The sequence below is a fragment of the Necator americanus genome, chromosome V, assembly GCF_031761385.1.
Source record: "Necator americanus strain Aroian chromosome V, whole genome shotgun sequence".
NCBI lineage: Eukaryota > Metazoa > Nematoda > Chromadorea > Rhabditida > Ancylostomatidae > Necator > Necator americanus.
The window spans coordinates 37,290,486-37,315,285 of NC_087375.1; the positions used below are offsets into that span (position 1 = coordinate 37,290,486).

A 24,800-nucleotide genomic window follows, 5' to 3' on the forward strand; every position below is an offset into this window, starting at 1 on the left:
TCGATACATCATCTCATATTTCACGTAAGGATTTCTCTTGCTTCTGGTGCGATTATAAGTTCACTTCAATCACAAAAAACAGTTTAGTAGTTCATGAATTATATCCTAGCCGGTGATGCGGCGTATGATTAGCGGTGAGTAAGCAGAGCCGGCTATTTAGGTAGCAACAAAGGTTAATCTTTTTAGGATACGCACCTTCGCTAGTTGCTCTGCCGAGGTATGATCCACTGGGACCATCTTTACACGTACCCATTCCGGTGCCCTCAGCAGCATACTCATTGGTTTTACTTGAATAAGCTGGAGAGATGACATCTCTGAATCTCGACCGCTCGCATTTGGATGCGGCTAGTAAACAAAGGTGGCGCGTTGCAACTGAAATCGTCGTTTGAAAAAACGGAGTCTTTCAGGACGCTTTTTACGACGATTAGTATCAGAGAAAAATGCACGGAACCACGCTGGATCCCGCAATCTCGCAATCTACTACGCCTTCGCTGTGGGCACCGTACTACGTCAAAATCGTGATACGCTGCCTTTAAACCTACTCCAGAATTTTTGGGTGCTAGCCTTGAGGACATTTAGTTATTTTTTCAATGTGATCTTCGTTCCATTTCTGTTGAGGATGGCGTCAGTCAAACCGATTTTTTTTTTCTGATTGCAGAAGCCATTTGCACATCCTTTAATCTCTATATACCATATATGGATTTATATGAATCTCGAGATGGAGAATAGTCCGCTTGATTGCAATGTTTGCGGAAAGGTTCGTCTGGAACTCTATCTTAATTACGCAAAGTTGAATTTCTAGGTCCACCTTTTACAGATACTTTCTCTTCCCAGCTCATAAAATAGTAACCGTGAGTCATCTCTGAAACGAATGAAAAAGGACAGACAAAGACACGCTTCGAAACAGCGTGTTTTATGTATCTGCGGTGAAAAGTAAAAAATGTGCGGTGGTGAACATTTTTGTCAGTTTGGAAGGCTAAACTTTTGCAGTTGAAGAGTATATTTATAGTAAAAGAAAGGGGAAGGAGCATTAAGGTCAGTGCACTGTCACTAAGATGAAATCCCCAGACATCGCTATATGCTGAGCGAATATAGGAATAGGAATAATAACATAGGAACATAGCAGTAATAATAATAATAATTCTCGTTCAATACTAGCCTATAGAGAAATCTTCAGGAGCTCTCATCACCCCATATTTTGCCATGTTTGCATTCCGTCTGCGCCAACTGTTCGCCATGTTGTTCGAGCAGTACCAGTTGCGGTTCTCCGGACCCATTAGCAGAGTTCCTTATAGAAACCGCACATGAAACCACTGAAATGTGTGCAAATTGCGAGCAGGTCATGTTCTTTCGTTTAATAATTAACTTCTGTGTTGATTCTAGCTGTTACAGACGAAACAACCTATGTATTTTTGTGAAACTTGCCAGCAAGCGTTGTGTCACGAGTGCAGAGCAGTTACACACAAGGTGAAGTCGACTCCAGCTAACTGTAAATTATGTTTACTATCCGCATGTGTGGGGAGCCCCGACACAGATGCTGCATAGTGATTTGAAGATGACTAATTAGTACACTTGTCCTGTTGGTTAGTGAAGTTTTCCGGTTTTCTCTTTTTTTGATTTTTTCGTACATCCAGGCTAGGATGTTCGCCTGTCATCGCGTCGTGCTTGCTGAAGATTCAGCACGTGTGCGTGGTAGCGTTTCATGCCCACAACATTCCGAACCGTATATTCTTTACTGTACTGATCAGAAACGCTTGGCATGCATTCAGTGCTTCAACGATCGTCCTCCTGATGATAGGTATATTCTGCATTCTTTTTTTTATTAGTGCTAATTTATCTCTTGTTGAACGTTCAACACATAATATAACATATTACATATGTCTCGAACTTGAGCATTCTATAATAGTTAGGTGAATTAAGTTTCTTCAAGTTTCTTCTGTCAGTGTTTGCTCATTTTCAAGAAAAGAAATGGTGGTTTTAATGGCCGTTCTCTACCGTACTTTGGAGAGTGGCGGTCATGTTATTGTTTATACTTTTACGGGTATCCTTGCATTTATGTGCTTTTAATAAATGATTGTCTTCCCTAGACATTACTTCGTCTCTGTTGATGTTGGTCATAAGACCTGTATGGAGAAAATAGAGAAGTGGGCGATGAAACTAAGACTCTATCAGGCACGTTCCATTTATTCCACGTAGAAGAATAAAGGTAATCTCGTCGCTAGAGTGCCTGCAACTAATTATCTGTTTTCGTTCTACTTCTATTCCTCTTTATTGGCTTGCAGGAAGGGAAACGAGAGGAACTGGAAGTTCGGGAGCGAATGCTGGCCGAGCAAAATAAGAGTTATCGAACAGCTAAAGAAAAGTTGGTATTTGGCGCTTGTCCTAGTTGTTGTTCATGGTTATTTTGGTTATATATATATATATATATATATATATATATATAATATTATATTATATATATCCGTCTTGAAGTAACAGAGATACGTCATTGCAGCCTTTTTCAATTGTGCCAACAAATTCATGATACAGTTCTTTCTACACGTGATCGACTAGCGCAAGAGTTGGAAAGGAGTCAAGAAGATGCAGAGCGCATATGCAAAGAACAAATAAAAGAAATCGCCGCAGTTATGGTAGTGTTCCGTGGTAACCAACTTTAGCAAGGCAGAGAGCGGCGAAAGGGTGGAAGCTACCACCAATTCATGTATACCTAGAAGTTTGTTTCAATTGCAGGGACCGATAAGGCTTTGTTTGATGTCTGCTCAAATTCTTTGCTCATCAGCGTCCGCTATAGACGTTTTGCAGCTATCGAGCGAGCTCAACAAAAGAGTACAAGTATGCTGTTTTTGATTCGGTCTATCGTTAATCGTCCGCATTGTTTCCGTTCACGAATTTCAGTCCATTTTGTCACGTGCCATCAAAAAGCTTCCCACCATTCGCAGCATAGATCCTGTTGAATCACGGACGGAAATTGCCAGAGCTCTAGAGCCCTTCCTGGGTGAATAACACTTGTAGATTTGTGTAATCTCCCAGCTCTTCTTAAAGAAAAAATTTAGGTCTTTCTGCAGCTTGGTGTCCTATAGCAGTAACACGTGAAGGATCACAAGAAGGTAGCGGAAGCATGAAGTCTTTCAAAACACGATCAGGGTTTGTGTGCTGTTTTTCTGCAAATCAGACGCTTGCACAGATGGAACTGCGAACGATAACTGATTTATGATGAAATTTCAGATCGCATTCAATGCCAACAATGTTGACGAAATTTCAAACAATGATTGATCTGTCAGGAGCTTTCGGATCAATTTTTGCAAGAGTTGAAGGTTACCAATGAAATTTCTGTGCACATAATTCGTAGTAAGGATCGTTTTTGAAGAATTCACATCCAGAGCCATTGAAAGATCTATCTATCGACTTGGGTCAACTTGGCGAAAGAGTGCAAGAAGCACAGAGAGACTTAACAATGAGGCGCTGTCTGATCAGGGCGAATTCTATTAACTCGATGATAAAAGAGTAAGTAAAGTAGTATTGAACTGATCTATTTGTTACAATAGCAGCGCGGATTTCAGTTTAGAAACTGTTTGAGTTTCAGTTTGCATAAATTTCATGTGATAATTTTTCCATTCACTAACTATTCGGTAATTTCTCTTCGCTTTTCAGTTGTGCCGGTGTGGAGACACGTTTAGGCTTGCATTCTGCCGTCCTAAATGATCTACAACCTGAGCTGCAACAAATGTGGCAAGAACAGCTCGATAGGGTTAGGCGACAGCAAATCATATACAGAGAGAAGGTAGTAGAAGTTTTAACCGCAGAAGATCTTGAGGGTGAATCTGTTATTTTCAGGTCGAAGAGTGTTTGTCGATGAGGGAAACAGCTCGACATGTGCTTACCGCTGCCAAACAATTAGTACCATATGCAGCCTGCATTGAGAACATGAGCGCGCTTATTGATCCGAAGTGGGTCCCGGATATTTTCTAAGATCCCTCCATCTCACAAAGCAATTATAATTAAAAGTCTTTGAATTAGAAACATTGACCAATTATGTTGGTCCATACGAACACTCCTCGTTTGAAGAGGTTCCCAATTACCAATGAGCTGAGTGATTATTCCCCTCCTAAAAGATACTGGCAGATTTTAAAAGAAAGCGCTGAAATTTACCCTCCTTTCCATCTATATGCGTTTGACTTTAATTCAGAACAGAGGCAGTCAAGGCGTATGCAGTCCATACAATGACTTGCAGAGCCAAACGATGTGAAGAGATTTTAACCTAACTCTCTTCAAACAAAACCGTTAGCAATTAATCGGAGTGATAAAAAGGTTCGGTAGGCTTTTCATCTTCTACTACGTGCAGTTGAAACTAGTAATAAAATAGTAGTACTAGTTATAAGAGTACGAACAAATGAGTAAACAATTCTTAATTCTGACAAATTTTGTGTGATTGTTTATTGGAGAAATCAGTGAGACGAATTAGTTATGATTTAGAAGATGCCACCCTCCTGATCCAGCCCCAATGGAAAGCATTTGTATGCAAATCACTGGCATAGAGCCAAATAGTGAGAGCCGTATATTAGCGATAGAAAAGGTGCAGCTGGCAAACTTATTGGTCCTTCATAGTGCGTCTTTACGTTGCTTCTTAATGCACAATGTTTTCAGGAAGAACAAAATCGACGAGCAGTTCAGGAAGCTAAGAAGAGGGAGGAATTGGCCGAACGAGGAACACCGGTGAAGGGGTTGAAACATGCGAAGGCAAATCGAAAAGACACTACAAGGTCACATCTTTCTTCTTTCCGTTCAGCATTTATATTCAGCTACTTTTATATTATTTTCTTCCCACTTTTATTGAGAGTTTTCAACATAAAGAAGAGGTCGTTTCAGATTGCTTGTAAATACGAATCGTGAAAGAAGCCCCGGCGGGACCGACTCAACTCTCATCAGTCCATGTCTCCTGAAAAGAATGTGAAAATTTTTCCAATGCCAAAAAAAAAGTTGCTGCTATCAAATATCTTGAATTTCAGATCTTCTTCTGTTCGTGAAGAAACTGCTTCAGACCTGGAGATGGAGTCTGCTGTGTGGCGGGAACATTTTGAGTTGACTAGCGAGGAGAGACTGGAAAAGGCCGACTTGGCAATCCAAGAAGAGGTTCGCCGAGAGCTGCATGCATTTGTTGTCTCTTGTGTTTTGTGCTGCATCGCATTTAAGTATCTTTTCTTTCACATAACTTATGGAAACAATGTCCTCTAATGCACAGAGTTTGGAGGAAAGAAGAGGTGAAACAGATTTGTGAGCACTTCTGATAAGAAATCTATTGAGCTGTGACATAATTCTGCGGAGTATTTTCTGTTAAGAGTTCCCGTTGAATGTTATGCAAATGGGGTGGGCGTAGCGCAGTCGATAAAAGGTCCGGCAAAGACTGCACGATTTATGACAACACTTGAATTGACTACATCGGCTGCCCTCTGCAAGTTACCGTATAGACCGCCACATTTTCATAAAACCCCACGATTCCGAATTGCAGTCAAACGCGTTGGCCCATCCCAAGCAGGTTCATACGCTAGAGACTTTTTATAAGAAAAAATTTGTCAGTCATGTATTTCCCGTCATTGTTTGCTACTTCATCTCACCTCTCGGCTAATTTGTTGATGACACCTTGCCAAAAAATGGTCCTCGCCAGAAATAAAAATTGCGAAACGGGTAAGCGAGTGCGTACCTGTTCGTATGGGAACCTGGACAAGAGCAAACCCTAGTCGAGCTATCAGCTACTTTTTTGGGTGAAATCAATGCTATAAGAGAAAAGTTGCCAGAATGGAGTAGTGGGTAAAAGTTTAATTTTAAATTTACGGTACACAACAAAATTTCATCCGAAATAGCTTTGCTCCAGTGGGTAGCTGTTTCCTGAAAGCGAGTTTCCTTTTGTTCGCGCAAAAATGCAGCGGTTTGCCCGACTAGGCCTCGTCCCTTGCCATGCCTACCGAGTAGGCAGCTCTATACTCTTCTTGGACTTCATTTGTAAATCATTTGCGAGCAGTAATTTCACCGGCGACTTCTCTGTACACGGCTCAGACCCCTCCAGTAGCTTCGGCCTTCCTTTTTTAATGGAAAGCAAAGGGGAGTAGGTGTTTAAAATGCTGAGTTTTGGTGGAACTTTCATTGTAGGTGAGGTTTTATTGTTTAAATTTGAATTATCGAGAAAAGTCATCATAGCTGACATGTAGAGGAGAAAAAGCTTTTCATAGTGGTTCACATACGCTCTCAAATAACAAGTAAATTGTTTCTTTCTTGAACTCTACGAACCTATGTTACAGCCTTATATATAAGACTAGAAGAAACTTCACACGTGAGTAAATAAACTTCTTTGTTCTTGGGTTGTAAAGGAAAGGGTGAATGCTTAAAGTGAAAGGTTAAAGATAAAGTGTTCAAGTGTCGTGGAGCCACTTAGCTTCCTACTTTGTCGACAACAAGGAATTCGAGCGCTAATTTCCAATGCACCGGGTTAAAATTATGCAATGTTCCCATGTTTTGGTCAAAATAGTTCCAATTGACTTTTTGATCGTTGTAGACCTGGTCTCAGCCAGCTTGACAGTACTTGTGACTGTAAAAATGACCCGAATGAATTTTAGTAGGTTGCTGCAGCGTTCAAAATGGATACGTGTCCCTGCAAATCCAACAAAGAAGCAAATATTGAGAAAACAATCAAATGCAACTCCCTTCTTACTACTTTGTAAGGAAATTTGAGGACATTTTTTGCGAATTGCTGACGCTACCACAATTACTTTCTTCCTTAGATTTAAATATACAGTATCTTCTTTGTTTTGATTGTGTTCGTTTACCGAAAAGTGTGTGAAAAACAGAAGATGTTTGCGTTATCCTATATTGCAGGAACGATGTAGCTCTTCCCTTTCGCTTACTGCCCAAATTTGTAATCACTCACCTTCGCTGCCTCCACTAGAGCAACTGCTCGGTCGAATTCCTCTGGCCAACAGAGTAGTAGCCGATATTGGCAAGTTTTTCCAGATCCTTGTCTCTTTCTGTGAGAAAGATGTCGAAGACAGATTCTGAATTAACTTTATTGTTGACAGCTGTTTCTTTTTCAGGAGTGTCCCATCAATCCATGCTGCAATCGTTACATGACATGTTCGCTTGTCAACGATTGGAGAACGTAACACCAGTGAGCGAGGAACCGAACATGTTGGCCAGCGCTGTGAAATCCGCTCAGAAGATTCACGGACAGCCTGCGGCACCAACAAGAAGTGAGCAGAAGACGATTGAAGATCTCACGGAAGCTCCCAAGAAGATAAAGAAAGAGCGACGACGTCGCAAGAAACGAAACGGCGAAGCGATGGAATGCAGAGAGGAACCTACTGCGAGTAATAACATAGCGATCAGTGAAGTAGTGCCAGTTCCTGATGTCCCTTATGTTCCAAGTCGTGTGTTCGACACTAGCGACTTGCCGTTGGAGAAGTTGAGGTCGTTCGAAGCAAAAGAGAAGATGTTGCGATCGCTGAAGGAGAAGATCGCTAGATCCGATGAAAGTTCTTAATTGCTTAGCTATAATCAGTTGTTCGCACAGTTATAAGAAGAGATAAGATATAGAAATTTGGTTCTATGGGAGAACTATTCACTACGTTATGGTGTGTTAAATGAATCCTTTGAGCTTGGTTTTCTTGATTTTTTGAATTTTGCTTCTCTCACGCTACCAGCTACAAACCAGTCCATCCAAGGTTGCAGGGTTACTAGGATATACCCATGGGAATTTCTTTCATATAAAAATCATAATAAACGAGATAGTTCACAGAAACCGCTCACAGGTTCTGGGGCTCACCATTGCCAACTGGAGCAAAGGTCCATGATTTCAGATTCGCAAAGGAAGTAAACAGAATCAAGATCTGGATTAGTGGACATTGGGATAAATGACTTAAAAATAATGTGTTGTACGTGCTTAAATTAGGCCAACCTAGATACTAGTAAAAGTAGAGACATTGTATCTTCATATATCACTGGATTATATAATATATATAATGCATACTGTAAAAAAGTAGTTACTGCAGTTAGTGCTGCACTACATGCACTCACTCACTGAAATATGCTCAGTGCAGTAATTTCATACCTTCTGCCAAGGTAAAAAAAAGCAAATTTCTTAGCAACAAAAACGGGTTTGGAAAGCAGTTGTCAATTGTCAATTGGACTTGCGCGAATATGTTTACAATGCTACTGTCAGCTCCTTTTTCACGTTAATAACAATTGTCGGCTCCGAAATTCTGGCTGAGTAGCGGCGAACTGAGTTATATTGTACCTAGCGGTGATTGAGGGGCAAAACGAGTAGTTGCGACACACTCCTCCCAAGAACGACTCCTCACTTACACCCTCTTTCGGCACATTTAACTCCCTCTCATTCCTAATATAGTCGCTCATGGTGCAATTTAAAATTAAATATAATAAATAAAACCTAGAAGTAATTAAATGAAAGATTTATTAACAAGAATAAAAACAAAATAGTGGAGTAAACAATAAGTAAAATAAATGCGGAAAAATAAGGAAAGTTTACAGCATTTACACACGATTTGGAGGCGACTTTAGCAAAGAACGCCGCTCCTCAATGAGAATGAGTCTAGAACTGGTGCGGATTTTGTTCAGTTGAAACAAACTTTTGTAACTTTGTGTCAAAAAAAAAACTGAGGACAATCATCTGCCGCAGTTTAGAGTAGTATGAAAATTCTAATTCGTTTATATTTAAGATACTCCATCTATAGACTATCTCAAAGAGTACACTAGTTCCATTATCATAAGTATGAATAATATTAAACTACTTTCGCTGTACAAGCTTCGAGTCTTTCTCAATCATTTATTGGAATATTACGCGATTTTATTTCAAAGACAACTGCCGAATGTGACCCCTTACGATCCCGTTGGAAAAATTCCACGTTACGTTCCACCCTTGGTAAGGGAGTCCCTACAAAGAAGAAAAGTGCACGCGTTGGAGTCGACGCCTCGAAGCCATCCCATACTGTCTCCAATATTTTGTGCTGACTGTAAGTGCGTAGGAGATGCCACATGAGCATGTAATGCAGCGTTGAGTTAAGACTGTAAAGGAGGTTTGAATTCTTCTTCTCCACGAGTTTTAACTAAAACTAAACGCTTTTGAACGAAGATAAAATTGCGTGGCGTGCGGGAAGTCGGTACTAGTAGTCTCAGTGCGAGTACTGTCCCCCAGTAGTAAAAATTTTCCTTCACTATCTTAGTGTCTCCACAAATAGTTGGATTTTTGAGCACTGAGTGTTATAGTTAGCGCTCATACTCGTACACTACATCCCTGACTCTATCAGTTTGTGGGGAGATCCGGACACCCGCGATCCCAACATCTTTGATAAGCGTGTACTTAAAGGTATCACCCCACGAATCTGGGGTGATGCGGATTTTAGGTGGAGAGTTCCTGTACGGGGTCGTAGACTAAGGAAAGGAGGGTGATTCTGTCCATTTCTTCCTCTCTCTCTCTCTCTCTCTCTCTCTCTCTCTCTCTCTCTCTCTTTCTCTCTCTCTCTCTCTCTCTCTACGACTCCACGTTGTCGAGATTCAAGGAAGGTCGAACTTGGGATTACATGTAGTATAAACTCAACTTATAAACTTTAGTATCACAATCGCATAAAACTGCTCAAAGTTTTCACTAATAGAAAACACTGAAATTTGAATCAAAAGTTACGAATAGGTTCTAGCAGTGTATTTGGACAGACAATGAAAAAATCTTTTCGTTAACGACGCTTTGATGTAAGTGGCGGCACCTGAACTGTAAACAAAGAGGTCGGTATCGGTAGGGAGTGGAGAGTCGGCGTTGTGCTCACTCGGTAGCGCCCATGCTGACATTGACACATATGTAACCAGAGTACGGATTAAGTGCCACGGGTTATTGGTCCTCAAAGCCTAACTGCTTCAAAAGAGTTTTACCGAGCATTCGTCAAAATTTAGCTCAACTCATTAAGATCGTAAAGATTTCAATACAGATTGCTTCTGTCAGTGTTACCCTTAATCTGACAAGACAGGCCGCATTCAGCGAAGTGATGAATCAGAGCAGCTCTTCAGGCCGACATATTTTTTAATCAAATATAAACGACGAGGATTCCTAGAACTAACACTAAAGTTCGTATATCCGGTCGTTGCCAAACGTCACCGCGGAGGAACGACTGACGCACTCACTATTTACTGTTCCACAGCACAGACTTACTTTGCGAAAAAACTTACATAAGCAGAGGTTGCTTGTTTTTTCTGGAAACTCCTACGCCTACGTGAACAAATCCGCCTCAAGTGAATACACAATCGAACGCACTAATACGCCTCGTCGTGTCATAGTTTCTCCAGTCGACAGGCTCCTCAACATCAACAGTCCTATGCTTCGGTACATAACAGAGTCACTCGATGCTACATTCTGTCTCAGTTAATTCTGCGCCGAGTTATCGAGAGTTGTCCATAATGACGTTCGCTTACAGATTTACCGTGAAATCATGTTCCCGCTCATGATCGTCATAGCGCTAGCATTGCCTTCCATTGTCCCTTCTATGGAGGAGCAGCCACATACGCGTCAAAAAAGACTTTCTGTGGCCATATATCTGTGTGGATCTGGCTACTCATACTACCGTGAGTTCGCCTCAAGCATCTTCTGCACAGAAAATAAGCGAATTAAGTAAACTTGCACAGCCTCGTATATCTGCAGTCATTCGCTGCTTATATTTTCCTCTCGCACTGATACCAATATAACGTTGAAAAGGTCACAAAATTCGATCATGGTAGGATAGGTATGTCATAAATTGAAAGATGCAGCATGTTTCTGAAACTTAAGATGTCAAAGAAATCCTACGAAAAAGAAGTGGAAAATCCCAGCATCGAGGCGTGCATTTGTTTATGATCATATGCGTATTACATCTTTCTTTCTTTATCTACATCCAGGAACGGCGAACGAAATCTTTAGAGAGTCATAGCTAGGCTGGCAACCCTATCAATCCGAGGTTTCCAAGCACGTTTCTTAGTTGCATCCTTAAACACATCACCACAAGAGTGATAATGTCTTGTTGCTGTAGGCTGTGACAGTCATCTTCTGATTCGCAACATTTTGTAAGATCTTTCCGCATACTCTCTGTTCATTTTATTCCATTCTCACGGTAATATCATAAAGTTTCAGCAGTATATTTAAGTAAGAGACTTTTACTTGCAAACAAAGCAAAATTTCGATTGTCAGCTCTAGGTAACCTCCCTGCGATCACCACGTTACCATCCGATCAGTAATACGAATCACTGAACGCAACTAAACATTAAACTAAGCCTGTTTCTTAACTTACTTCTCCTTTCTTCTCCTACTTAGATATACTTCTGGAGAGAAAATTTTTTAGATTTACCAACCTCTGTTTAGTTCTGTAATTTCTTAGGCAACGAAGTAAACAGGTTCGCAAAACGGAGAGCAGGCTATTAAGGCTGACCAGCTTTCTCCGTCTGCAAGGTGATAATTCGACATAAGAGTTAAAATGTACTTTTACGAAGTTCAATTAGTATTACGACAGCTTACAAAACAGCAAATTCGACGAAACGTCACATCTCGCACTGGAATGGAGGGACAGAAAACTATAGTCGGGTCAATACGACATGAAACATCGTCGCCAACTGCAGCGATGGGTGGTGCCAGCAAGGATTTCACCACGCTCCTAGCCACTACGTTCCACCGAAGCGCCTCGAAAGAAGCCGCGTACGCAATTGCGTACGTGTTTCATTTCGTTTTGACCCTACTATAAGTATGATTGAACTGACGTGCTATTTTCTGCGTTGTGTGTACGGTAACGTAGTGGTTTGCTCTAAATGAACGCAGGAACTGCAAATAACGATTAAATTTCACGATAAGCTCAAATCACGTCCTCGAACAGAATAAAAGCTCTCGATTAGCGCCTTGCCTGAGCATGACAGTGTAGTTCTGATAGGAGCGTTGAAGTAGTGGAAATGGAACAGTGCAATACAGTTTCAGAAGAGATGGTGAAACCACGCGATCAAACTCGAAACTTGTCAAAAGCTGAGGATTTGAAGAATGACTGAGAAAAAAAAACTAATAATTTCTTTGCTAACAGCTTGTGGACCATGCGTATTCAACTGCTATCCAGGAGCACAACGATTCTTCCCTGTTGCTCAACCGTATTACTATTATCCAGCACCCACCATAATACAGCCGCCCACTGTTATTCAACCAGGAATACAATCGACTCAACAGTGCATCGGTGAGTAGAATTTCAGAAGTTTTCACATTGCGACTAGGAATTCTGTCATTTCGAAAATTAACTACTCTAAAATTAAAAAGTTGTTTTGAACGGTTCTGTATCTAGGACCGTGCGTAAATGGACAGTGCCCAGCAGGATATCAATGTAATGCGAATAACGTGTGTTGTGCAACAACAATTGGAAAATAGTGTAAGAATTGTCAACATATCCTTATTTGTTGGAATGAATCTGTTCTTTACTCGGAATGTTTTTGTTGTTGTCAACAATTAGTAGTCCTTGATTATTTCGACATCACTTCCTCAATGCTTCGTTCAACGATCGTTGTTCCGCGGCTTCTTTGCAGTACAACAGTAGTTGTACTTATTGAACTTGACGAGATTGTCGGAGGCTCTTGTGCGCACCTCTAATTTTAACATCCAAATACTCCCATAGTATGCGAGTGAAGTCCGCTGCTGCAATTCTTTTCATATGAAGGCAGCACCCAGATCCGAGTCGAGTCAGACTATTCTTTTTCTAGGACTTTTTTAAAAATTTTTCTAGGACTTACCTATTCTTCAACAAGCGTTCTTATTTAAACGGCAGCAGTGACATCGGATGCTCAAAGTCGCGGTAAATGGTCGATTATCAAATGAAACAATTCACTTAAAACAGATTCAGGTATACATGACAGTTGGTTCAGTATGATCACGTATTTAACAGCATTTGTTCGGTTTCCGGAGAAGTTCTATTGCAAGTTTTTGTCTGCTGGCCACATCGTATCGCGTATCAAATAACGCGACTACTGGGACCCTATCGGAAAGGAAGTTGGATCACAGAGTAGCATTTCTCAATAACCCTGAAAGAGGCATGATTTATCTCAGCACCATATCAATAATTCACAAACAATATGTTTATTTTACTTTAGAACTCGCCACTAAATAGAAGTCCACAGATAAGTATTTTCCTTTTCTTCTACTAAAAAACGCAATTCGCTTTGTTATATTGTCTTTTTTTCTCGCGGATATTTTTTCATCCTTTGTCAGATTTTGTTTGATTTCCATCGTCGCTTTTTTACTCACAGGTCCACACCTGAACACAGACAAGTGCAATTCGCAGTTCCCACCTGCGACAGGTCTCGTCCAACGAATACAGAATGCTTAGAGCTGTTGGACCTCAGTGTAGGTCATCCTGCGCTGACATCAACCAATGCGAATTCAGCAGAGTTGCAGCAATTGTGGGAAATTCGTCCCTATCATCTTGCCATTGTGGAAAGGATTAACATTTGTCCCTGTTGAATGGAGCTACACTACATCTGATTCTGGATCAACGCAACAGTATCTGAAGTTGAAACATGGTTTATGCAACTATGAGGCACTTGAGAAAGCGAAACTTCCGCAAAAATACGATCGTTATATAGAAATGAGTTCTATAGAAATGCATTAGGGATATCCGTAATACAGTATTTTTGAAGAACAATGGCAACTCTGGTGGGTAAATGAGAAAGGACTCTAAAATTCTACAGATTGTGTATTAGGTTCTTTCTTCTATGCTCTTACTTGTGTTTCCGAAAAATTTGATTAACAAGGTATATAACGAGACATTTCTTCTGTTCAGCTAAGCAAAATCTTCGAAGCTTTTTGAGAACGGCAAAAAACTAATCTTGCAGGACCAGTTAAGTTCCCCTACATAAACAGTTTTCCCGATCTTCTGAACAAATTAGTTTTCTTTTCCCTTTAAAACATATCCCTTAAAACATCCGAACAAAGGGATTTCTTGAGTCGATTGTGTTGGTTAAACCTGATGTTCGGTGCCTTGTCAAATATCGCTCATCGCACAGTATTTGTCAACGCCTAGCTCACAGCTCTCAGGACTATGTTTTTCTTGCAACAGCTATGTTTACTTGAAGACTACGGTCATTGAGAGATTTTTAAAAACATATCCATCAAGCCGGCCACATGAAGAAGATCGATGAGATTAAAATACAAAAAGGTCTTCGGGACCTAAAACGAGGTACAACACTTAAGCCATGAGGTTAGTGAAGACGCAAACTGTAAACTAATAGATATGTACCTAATCATGTATCTGTTCTCTGCTAAACTCCTTAGTTCGTGTTTGTCGTTTTTCGCCTGTACCAATGGTTCTGTTTCTTGGACGTAGACCTGTCCCTCACAGTACACAACTGTCAGTGCTATGTTAAAGGCATCCCCTCACGAATATGAGGTGGTACGGATTTTAGGTGGAGTATTCGTATACGGGATCGTAGATTATGGAGAGAAGGGTGATCCCGTTCATTTCTTCCTAATTGCCGTAAAAAACAACCCGGAAGATACGGCGTGTGCACATGGCTGTCGCGTTCCAACCGAACTCGTTGTAGGAAATAGCGCGCCGGATCGCTCGAAGCCGTATCGCCTTTAACAAATAACACGTATCTCATTCTGAAACGTATGGAAGATTAGCGTGTTAGGGACTGATCCCCCACTGAAAGCTTACGGTATCCACTATTCGACCAGTCGTCCTGCGTGGAGATTACAGGATACGCGTACTTAGTTACGTTATATAGGTTCCTAGAAATGAACCTCATTAGTAAGTGCTGGGTTTTACTTAAAACAACTACTAACTGCTACAATCCCCTGCGAAGAAAAGTAAATAAACCGAAAGTTCAGCAAGAGATCACCTTCGTTCGGTGACGTCACAACAGCTTAACGATGTTATAAGACTTGCACCGGTTATCTGAACATAACTATATTTTCCACCCTCTTCCTTCCTCTCTATGAGACATCACCTGCTGATATTCATGAATCAGCAGTTATAGGCAGTTTTTTGTTAAGAACTCAGTACTCATAGTACTAATATACTCGCAAACGAGCTGGTGGAAGCAAGACATAAAATGCACAAGTATAAGAGCTAACCAAATGAATTTTGCATTACTGTTGTTTACTTTAACTACTTTACCATTATCAACACTTTCTAGTGTGGTTCATTTCTAGGAACTTATATAACACAGCTAAGTACTTGTATCCTGTAATTTCCACGCAGGACGACTGGTCGAATAGGGGATATCGTAAGCTTTCAGTGTGGTGCCCAGTCACTAACACGCCAATTTTTCATACGTTCCAGAATGAGATACGTGCTATTGGTTAGCATAGCACTGGCAGTTGTGTACTGTGAAGGACCGGTCTACGTCCAAGAACTAGAAGCATTGGTACAGGCGAAGAACGATAAGCAGGAACTAAGGAGTTTAGCAGATAACAGATACATGATTAGGTACATATCTAGTTTACAGTTTGCGTGAAGCTTATGCTCGCCTACAAACTCTTCCCAAAACAGAACCCTTGCTCCTGAAATCACATAATAACTTCAGTTAACGTTCCTTCTCTGAGAAGATTTGTTCCAAAATAAATACCTTTATCGCACAATCAGCTCACGTGCCTCCGTCGTCCTTCCATCTCTCCCGAATGCGCTTCACTTTGAAGCTCAGACTAACAAAAACAATTTTTCTTAGCAGACAAGGACATAATGTCGCTTACAAGGAATAGCGATAGAGGCGGGGCTACTAATCGTATCGGCTTGCAAAGCGTACATATAATGACATCGTACGTTACCTTATAGGAACCCCTATAATCACATTACAGATCCGAAAAATTGAAACGTCTAAAAGTGATCCTTAGAAGACTATCACCTGCTATCCAGGTTAGCTCAGATAATCCGTCCACAAAGCCTTGTCCGACGCTCATCAATGTTCAGGCTAAGTACAAAAATACCATTAACGAAGAAAAAGCGAAGAAGAAAAAACTGCTTGAAATGCAAAGAGCCGATGCCAAGAAATGGGGCTACCAAACATTACTAATGAAAATAGTGGCAATTGATAGTGACATGAGTATCTCAGATGCCGAAGCAAGTAAACGCGAACAAGCGGTAAGGCCCTGATCAACCATCGTTCCTTACCGGTTTTAACCTTGTTACTGATTTGTTCCATTACATCATCATTCCAAAATGTCAAGCTTTTTTCGAACAATCAGTGTGCGGGGACTCTACTACCGGTACTGATTACCAAATATCTACTTTAATAGCGTACATTTAAATCGTCTGCAAATAGGCTTCAGAAAAGTTGAGGCTCATTCAAATACAACGGCACAAACCACAAACAATGCGAAAAGTTCCTGTTGGGCGTAGAGACAGTGTTGTTTTGTGTGCAAGGTACACACGAGTCGCATCCACTTACGACGTGCAAAATAATATTTTCTGATTAATTAATTTTTATTAATTTCTACGTCCTCTACATCTTCAGTATCCGTCAGGTAGGTTTTTTCTCTTGAGATTTCTGTGTTCACATGTTTGTCTCAAGTATGCTCATGCTGAACGTTTCTGCAGACATTTCAGCAGTTTTTCCCTAAACTTTGATTTCTTCTAGATTTCAGGTATCGACCAGGTACTTTTTGCTCAATCTAATTTATCTGGCTTATGGGTTCGCATGTTTGTCTTTTTATACTCGTGCTGAACATTTGCATACGCATCTCTATACTGTGGTTTTTTCCCCACATCTAATTCGTGCATGTGATTATATGAAATATTATCACAACGCTTTTCTTCCTTTTCATGTTCCCTTTGACATTGTTTGCTGGGCCCTCTGTCATCCTTTCCTTTCGCATGTACATGAATATGCGAACAATTGGATGTTCTGAAGGGGAAGCTTGATGTATATTTTGCCTGGTATATCTCCAGCAAGAACATGTTAGAACAAACATGTAAACCTGCAAGCAAGTCGTCATCTGAGTATTCCCTAACTATAGGAACGTCTGTAAAAACGTTCAGCACGTGTATACTAGAAACAAGCATTTATAATCAGAAAATATTATTTTGTATGTCGAGAGTGGTTGTGCGGTGTGTGTATGTGTCTGTCTGCGCACACAACAACATTACACTGACGCCTAAAAAGAACTTTAGCAATATTTGTAACTTATAATTTCCCCATCCAAACAAGTTCATTTCGAGAGCACTACGTTTTAATTAGATTCCAAATACAAAAATGAAATGCTAGTCCTGTAAACATACAATTGCTTATGTTGCTCAACGGTATAAAAATTTCTCTCATTCGAATCTGATGAACAGGCACATTTTTGTACTAATGAGTAGCTGTGTTCAAAGAAGTTCTACTTTACTTCAGCTCTTAAAAGCTCTTACACCTTCGCAAAGGAAAGACTTCGAGGCAATAAAGCAAGGAAGGAAAGCTAGAAACGGAAGTAGTACGTGGCCTATTATGATAATTCTCTGCATAGTCACTATTTATGTATTCATCTTCTATCAGGATTTAAAATGATTTTGAAATGACCATAATAAACGTGTAGAATTTATGTTGCTTGCTGAGTCAAAAGAAAACAAAATTTTATCGTAATGATATTAACAACGGGAACAGTAATTACAAGGTAGCTTTTACCACATCACCCACAGACTCATCATACATACTGCAAACAGTTGAACAGCTTCAGCACTATTCTTATTTAAAAACCTTCAAAATTCGAGTGATTTAGAAAGATTAGGTAGAGAAAAGGGAAAATATCACATAGTGGTCATTGGTAACCTAACCCCACAAGAAAAAATTATGAAATTCAAATTCGGAGACGAGCAAGGCGGTTACCCTTCATGTGCATCAGAAACTTCTACGTGCTTCTGCCACTCCAGTCTCAATCAATAAGCTTCTTCTGTTTGAAATAGTTGCGCAGAAACATGACCTATAAGTAACTTCTTTTAAATGGAGAAACAAGACTAGAAAACCAGCAAAAACAAAGATGTTCACCTGCCATGCAGCTAGTGATAGTAGGCAAAGCATCGAAAAGATGGACAAGTAAAGTACACGGCTATTCGTAGACTCTGAAACAGCACATTCAGTCTTTAACACCCCAATGTACTATTGAACAGTTCCAGCAGATTGTGGCCAAGCAATCTATCAATGCAACGAAAATTGGACTGAGAATGAAGGAACAGGTCGGGGAAAAAGTGCAGTTTACCACTATGTGGAGTAGTAGCCCTCAATTCCGCAATCCAATTAATGTAACCCAATTATGCAGCAAAAGTTGCCCCACTCGCACAATCGTAGATTCGGTGCGGATTGCTCTTATTCTATTACATGTTAGAAGTTGCAGTGTATCACATAAGTCCGTTTCACGTGACTTTTTCGTGATTACTAAGGGGAATTAAACGTAATCATGCTCGTAAACTACACCTCCACTCTTATCTATCCGTAAATAAATATCATAAACGTCGCTTCCAGGTCCCGTTTAGCTTTGACTCGTAAGCTTTTGAAGTTTTTGAAATGATCATCACTGCATGAATTAGTGCTCAACTCACGGCTGACAAACTAAACCTTTTCGAAGTCTTTTTTTTTTTTGCTTGACATTAAACGGTGCGGGAGGTACCCACGAAAATCGGTTGAGCACTGCTGACCTGCACGTAATTACTGCCGCCGCTCCACCGTCCACACAGCATCCGCGGTCGCCTTCAATCACCTAGACCCTGCCTTACATTAAAACGTGCCTCTACGACCACGCTCGGTTCCCCTTAGCATTCTACTCATAAGTTAAACTTGAATAAGCCGGTTACGAGACCTTATTAATCCTCGAAGGCTCGCTCGTTGATGCGTTACGCGTGCACAAAGGTGGCGCGTTGCAATGGAAGCCTGAAGTTGTTGTAAAAAACGGCGCCATTTGGGCCTTTTTTTACGTTGACTACGGAGAGATGAGCGCAACCACCTGGTTTTCCGCAATCTACGGCCTGTGTAGAAGCTTTCCATGGGAAATTCATACCACGTCAGATTCGTGGTGCACACCCTTGAAGCGTACTACAGAAAGACCGCCGACCGACGGTCAGATTTCTTCTCGAGTTCCTTCAAAGAAAATTTCGATGCTCTTCGGGTCCCACGCGAAAGGAGAAACCACTGGGCATCTCTGGTACACAATCAGCCAAATGGGAGGGTTACTGGCGCGCGCTCACGCAGTTCGAAAGATCAACGGGAGGTAAGGTAATCAAGGCGATTCATTTCATAATTGAACTCGAACGGAACACCTGGATATGGATGCAGTATATCAAGAAAAAGGAAGCAGTGGTTATATAGGTTCTATGTTGATCGTAAAAATAAAGTCCCGCTAAAAAAACTACTTCCTGACATTTTCTTAAAACTCCAATCTTCATATTCAATGTTGAAGTTAGGCATTGAAAATATCAGTGCAGAGAACACCAACCATTTGTATTCCTCATCTCCTCCTCGCGCTGCCGCATAAAAGCAAAGTCCTTCACGATCTGATCCGACAAATCTTCGAGGCGTCGCAGTTCAACCTATATAGAATAATTAAACAGCATAGTGATTGTTAGCTAAATAGTGTGTAAAAAATAGCGAATGGAAAGAGGTGATGACCAGAAATTTTTGAGACTGTTTTATAGCAAAATACAGAAATAATATTGGGAAAAGATTAGATTAGCAATAGTACTCTTCATCTCCACAGAGACTAACTTCAGCAATATTCTTCTGTTGTAAAAAAAAAGTTTTCCTGGTGAAGAATAAAAGCTTGAACAATGCATATGAATACCCACGAAGTACACTTTGTTAGCCTAGATCACTATTGTTAGAAATAAACAGAGAATGAATCTCAAACTCATTCTTATGCGATAGGTGGCCTATGGTAAACAACTCTTTAAAGGGAGCATTCCAAGAATCTGACGTGGTGAGGGGATCCGCGGGAAAAGCTAGAGATTCGGTTGCTGACTGCGGTATCAGGAGTGGTTCCGCTCATCTCGCCCTGATCATTGTAACAAACGGCGTGAGAATCACTTTGGCTCTTACGAGACATGTTAAAACGCCCCTCTATGTATACGTTCCAGTTCCCTTAGTAGTCTGTTCATTGGTTTCACACTAAGTGGCTGCTGAGAAGATCACCTATCCTCGACCTATCGCACGTGGATGCGGCGCGCGCATAGGGGTGGCGCGTTACAACTGAAATCTTCTTAAAAAAAAAAACGTCGTCTTTCACTTCGTTTCTTACAACGATCAGGAAGAAATGAGTAGAGCCATCCCTGATCCCGCAATGTACAACTCTGGATTTCCCTGCGGATTCCTTCAACACGTCAGATTCGTAATATGCTGATTTTAATCCAAAGCGCTAATCTGCTCATCACATGTTTTACGCGAACTCCTCTCCTTAATGATGCAACTTATGATATGTGGTAGAACAAAAGATGGGTAATAAGACAGTGATTGTGCAGGTAGAGTATTATTTGAATAATATCAGTTAGACTGCGAACTTTGGATGACGACGGTGTTGTTCGCATTCCACCCCTTAGTGAGTTGCATCGCTGTGGCGACGGAATCACACAAAGATTTTTTTACATTCCTTTCTCTAGATTACTATGGGAAACTGAGCGTTATAACGCTCATGGTCACGAGCTACAACACGAGCTCTTACGTCTATCTACTCGTGAAGAGACCACAACATTGTCAATACATGTAGCGTTCCCTTCAAATAGTTTCGGCGCATAGCTTGCTACACTACTCATTCTCTATATTCCTATCGTACATCGCATACATCGCATAGGTGCAATAACAAAATGAATTTTGCAATTAAACTTCTGTGACATGATCTGAAAGGGAGAAATCAACGTATTTCAAGTTATAAATAGCTATTAGCTAGTTAAATTAATATTTGAACGGGCGGTGTGATGAAGGGGATGATTGTCTAAGTTCAATTTTCGTAGCAGATCTACCATTCAAAATTCACGAAATGCGACGAAGACTTGCTTTTCGGAGTATTTGACGTTGCAGATCACAATCACCCAAAACCACAAAGGCCACCAGCTTCGGGATATGCCGATGCCGTTAAAATTCGGTTACAGATCTACCAATCTACGAAAGGATTTAAGGAAAACATACTGGTTATTTTCTCCTATTCGCACTGCTAAAAATTTCCTCAATTTTCACCTTTTTGTCTACCTACTTCGGAAAAGAAAGTGAAGAAGTTCAAAGAGCGAAGTTGATATCTTACCTCCAGTGGCTTCAGCTTCTCTGCCTTTGCTATATCATCGTAGTTTTTCGCTTCGACACCGTGTTTCATCTTCAATAACACCTCCCGAGCTTGAGCGTGCCCTTGGAGAAAAAAACTCAAATACACATTTTTGGACAACTGCATTCAAATTAGAAGTGAAACTGTGTATGGGAATTCTCGAGATAGTACAGATTCAATTTTGAAGTTTCTCCGCAAAACCTAAAACAATTGTTCAAACACATCGTCCGCTAAAACTTTGAATAGTAGAATCTCTGGTGGCAAGTAGAACTCAGGGTTTGCTTATAGATAACAGAGCGAGAACGAGAAACATTCCCTACTAATTCGTAAAGCACATATGGTTAAACGACGGACTGATCACTTTCCGAGAAATTCTCTCTAAACATAAATACGATGAAATAAAAGCAGGAGGTTAATTTTATCACTCGTACTGATGTAAAGACTTGCCTTGCCGGATAAACTTATAAATCGCGGTCTAAATCCGTGACCCACATCCTTCTCCTCCTCTCTCTCCGATTTCTGGATCAAGAGAGGTGTATAGCGTTTTCGTTGCTGATACAGCAAACTAAACTAAGCTAGGCCCTAAACTCTCTCCACTCCTTCAAAGAACACAATATCGGAAATCTCCCCGGAAGTCGGGTCTCTTATGTTTTGGGTGATCACCTTGATCAAGGTGATAAGGACTATAAGTTGGATTGCCGGATAAACTTATAAGCCCCGATTTATAAATTTATCCGACAAGGCAAATCTTTACATCAGTACGAGCGATAAAATTCACTGTTATGCTTTGGGTGATACCGAGAAAAAAGCAAATTTAATAACACAAGCATTATAAAGGGAGATAGGAGCCAGTAATATGCTTACTTTACAGGTTTGCTAGCTTTCTCTATTAAAGCATCTTTATTACGTATCGAGTTAACTTTGGATTAGAAGAAAAACATACCTGCGCCAACAGGAGCGTGATTGGTTATGCAAATTTCGAAAATGTCATATTCGTCGGTAGTGAAAGCGAATTTCCCCTTTGTTTCGTGGAATTTTTCGCGTTTATACAAAATGTGCCCACGGGTATCAGTTACCTAAAAAGCAAATACCTAACCTTCTAAACATGTGGAAATTTCGAAAATATCAATATTTCAAACAGTCCTCATGAAATATGAAAATATACAACATTGGTTAGTATGCAAAATGAATGGAACCGTACTCATATCAACCGTGAACAACCAGTTTCGGACAAAAGGGAGTTAGGCGGTGGGTTATCTCAAAAAAATGCTTCAACCGCTTTTTAAGCAGGTCTCTTGAGGTCTGAGCCATTAAACAGGGTTGGTTGATTCAGTAATTGTGTTAGTTACTACGATAGTTAATTAATTCTTTTTTTTTTTGTCAAGATTGTCGTAATTGCTAAGCCATGTCTGGAAACCCAACAGTTGAATAAAAAGTTCAAAATTCGTTGTGGCTTCTTATTGCTTGAAGGTTGATTCGAGATGTTTCCAAAAATCAACGCAAGTAAGGTCGAATCAACGGTTTTCGTTCATTTGCACGCCGTTCATTTGCATAGAGGCAAAAATTGTTGCTTGCGGACTATTCGTAATTTCACTGTGACTACAATGTCGTAGGAGGTTGCATCGAAGTCTACGAAGTCTAACGAAGAATATGACGATTGGCTTTTTGATCGTGGATTGCAGGCGAACACGAAAGGTGAAGATGCACTGGAAGATTGAATACTCATCTCTATCTCTCTCTGTGTGTGGTGTGTGTGTGGCGAAAACAAAATACTTCACAAAGTGTGTATGTGTCAAGGAATTGAAAAGGAAAAGGAAAAGGGGTGCGACGGGTTCCCCCGACGTCGGATTAGTGCGCTGGCACCAGAAAGCTATAAAATGGGGTACGACGGGTCCCACGGCAGTACGTAAATGAAACAAAAGCCAGTGATTCCTTTGACCTAATTTCTTGTCAGTCATTGCTCAGAAGACGTTCGACAATTAAAGAGGGACTTTCTTCTTTTGCTGGACCTTGCAAAGACCTCCATTTCCTTCTACATCAAATGTGTCCTTCACGAGAAATAGAGGAATTCTTCCCAAAATTTGAAAAAAAAAACTTGAAAGAAGAGACATACATGGACACTTCCCGCGTAACCAACACCTTCGCTGAATTCGTATTCTCCAGTGACGACGATATTCTTGTGAATTTCCTCCTTCAAACACTTTTTGGTATTAGCCGGCACGTAGAAACGAATAGCGGTAACAACATCAATCAATAACAGAAGGACCAACGAGGTGATGGTCCTCATAGCGAATTACCACTGAAATGTAAAGTGTTGAATAAGTTTTCTACAACAAAGTCAAAAACAACCATAAGAGCCACACGTTTTTGCTCTTAATCATCGGCTAACTTATTCTCCTCCGATACAAAGAAGGACGACTTCTGAAACGAGGAAGATCTGCACCATTTTACAATTCGACCAAAAAGACCTTAACTGTGGTGCAATGTGGAATAAGTAGTTGTGTTCAAAGCGAAGCGGTTTCCAGCAGCGCGCACGCGGCTGCTAGCACATCACCGCCGCATATTAGTCAGCAGCACAAAAGGACGCAGCATGGAGATCATGCATTTCTCTAGAGCTGTAGTCTTCAAACCTTCTTTGGGAGTATGTTTGGTAAATGAAGCGTCACAGATGCAAAAAAAAAATAATAAAACACCCTTAAACCCATAAGAATAGTGACCCCAAAACTATTTGTCCTCTACTTCAGAAGGGATCTAAATCTATCGAACAATAAGAGGATTTCAGGAGGAGTTTGGGTTATTCTGACGGGGAAGTCATTGCTGAGCCAGAACAAAACTAATAAATCCTTAGCAGTCGTTTGCTCAAAACAGTGTAAACAATCGCATGATTGGGAAGAGTAAGTAAGAAGTGAAACCAGAAGATTCGAGACGTTCCAAAGAGTCGTGGGTGTAGGAAACAGCAACAAACCAGCATCCTACCCACAGTTCTTCGAAAGTATCAAGAACGACCTACGTCTTCCAAGAAATTAATGAAAAACTCCAAGTGCAAAAAAAATCGGATTGCTCTCGGACAAGAACCAAGCTAAAACTAAACGCGGCATCAATGCGAGCCAAAAAGTGAGGAAAAACCTTCTCGTCAGGATCTGAAATCCCCAAAATGTTAAACATTAGCAACGTTTAAGGCCCTGCACACTACAGTGAACCATAAAACCTCTAGGTGTAATGAACCACTGCCCTAACAAACCAAGAAGGAACAACGCAACGAGCACAGGCAGAACCGAGCTGACAACTTGCGGCGCAGTTCTACAACAACGTGTGAATTCGCCGCAAAGGCTGCGCGGTTATGCGCTAGATGTTGCGATAGGCGATCACTCCTTCCAAAGTGAGGCACCGAATTCGCGAGTCGTATTGGTATTTGTTCAGAAACACCCTTAACCAACACTCACGATATCTTAAAATAATATTCTCTAGTATTGGCTTTAATGTCTTCTTTGCTTTTGAGTATGTCCATGCTAGTTTTTCCTTTTCTTCATTTAGATGTCTG

The 24,800-nt window shown here is 40.7% G+C and overlaps 3 protein-coding genes across 8 annotated transcripts; 2 read left to right on the forward strand and 1 right to left on the reverse strand.

The window, feature by feature from the left end:
* Nucleotides 1–339: 339 nt before the first annotated feature.
* RB195_016350 (uncharacterized protein) lies at nucleotides 340–7,528 on the forward strand (the record flags this gene model as incomplete). Of its 2 annotated transcripts, XM_064207469.1 has the most annotated exons (22): nucleotides 340–358; nucleotides 408–493; nucleotides 659–757; nucleotides 1,178–1,339; nucleotides 1,393–1,467; nucleotides 1,635–1,798; nucleotides 2,088–2,176; nucleotides 2,287–2,362; nucleotides 2,495–2,630; nucleotides 2,731–2,832; nucleotides 2,896–2,995; nucleotides 3,054–3,144; nucleotides 3,226–3,314; nucleotides 3,381–3,504; nucleotides 3,652–3,781; nucleotides 3,835–3,947; nucleotides 4,474–4,573; nucleotides 4,645–4,760; nucleotides 4,867–4,947; nucleotides 5,007–5,130; nucleotides 6,868–6,988; nucleotides 7,083–7,528. In XM_064207469.1, 22 exons carry the CDS (start codon nucleotides 340–342, stop codon nucleotides 7,526–7,528), a joined length of 2,643 nt encoding a protein of 880 aa, XP_064063349.1. The 2 variants fall into 2 exon arrangements, with proteins under 2 accessions (XP_064063349.1, XP_064063350.1); XM_064207468.1 differs by lacking the exons at nucleotides 340–358; nucleotides 408–493 and having other exon boundaries at nucleotides 707–757.
* Nucleotides 7,529–7,593: 65 nt separating this feature from the next.
* Nucleotides 7,594–17,529, forward strand: RB195_016351 (uncharacterized protein; the record flags this gene model as incomplete). 5 transcript variants are annotated; one of them, XM_064207473.1, is made up of 10 exons in its annotated part: nucleotides 7,594–7,619; nucleotides 10,339–10,375; nucleotides 10,467–10,614; nucleotides 12,087–12,233; nucleotides 12,339–12,391; nucleotides 15,266–15,273; nucleotides 15,330–15,476; nucleotides 15,845–15,902; nucleotides 15,957–16,127; nucleotides 17,377–17,529. In XM_064207473.1, 10 exons carry the CDS (start codon nucleotides 7,594–7,596, stop codon nucleotides 17,527–17,529), a joined length of 948 nt encoding a protein of 315 aa, XP_064063351.1. The 5 variants fall into 5 exon arrangements, with proteins under 5 accessions (XP_064063351.1, XP_064063352.1, XP_064063353.1 ...); XM_064207472.1 differs by having other exon boundaries at nucleotides 12,120–12,233; XM_064207474.1 differs by lacking the exons at nucleotides 7,594–7,619; nucleotides 10,339–10,375 and adding an exon at nucleotides 10,396–10,413.
* A 364-nt stretch (nucleotides 17,530–17,893) lies between these two features.
* RB195_016352 (uncharacterized protein) lies at nucleotides 17,894–23,546 on the reverse strand (the record flags this gene model as incomplete). Its single annotated transcript, XM_013446355.2, has 6 exons — nucleotides 17,894–17,941; nucleotides 18,007–18,080; nucleotides 19,448–19,541; nucleotides 21,242–21,342; nucleotides 22,203–22,335; nucleotides 23,373–23,546. 6 exons carry the CDS (start codon nucleotides 23,544–23,546, stop codon nucleotides 17,894–17,896), a joined length of 624 nt encoding a protein of 207 aa, XP_013301809.2.
* Nucleotides 23,547–24,800: the final 1,254 nt, after the last annotated feature.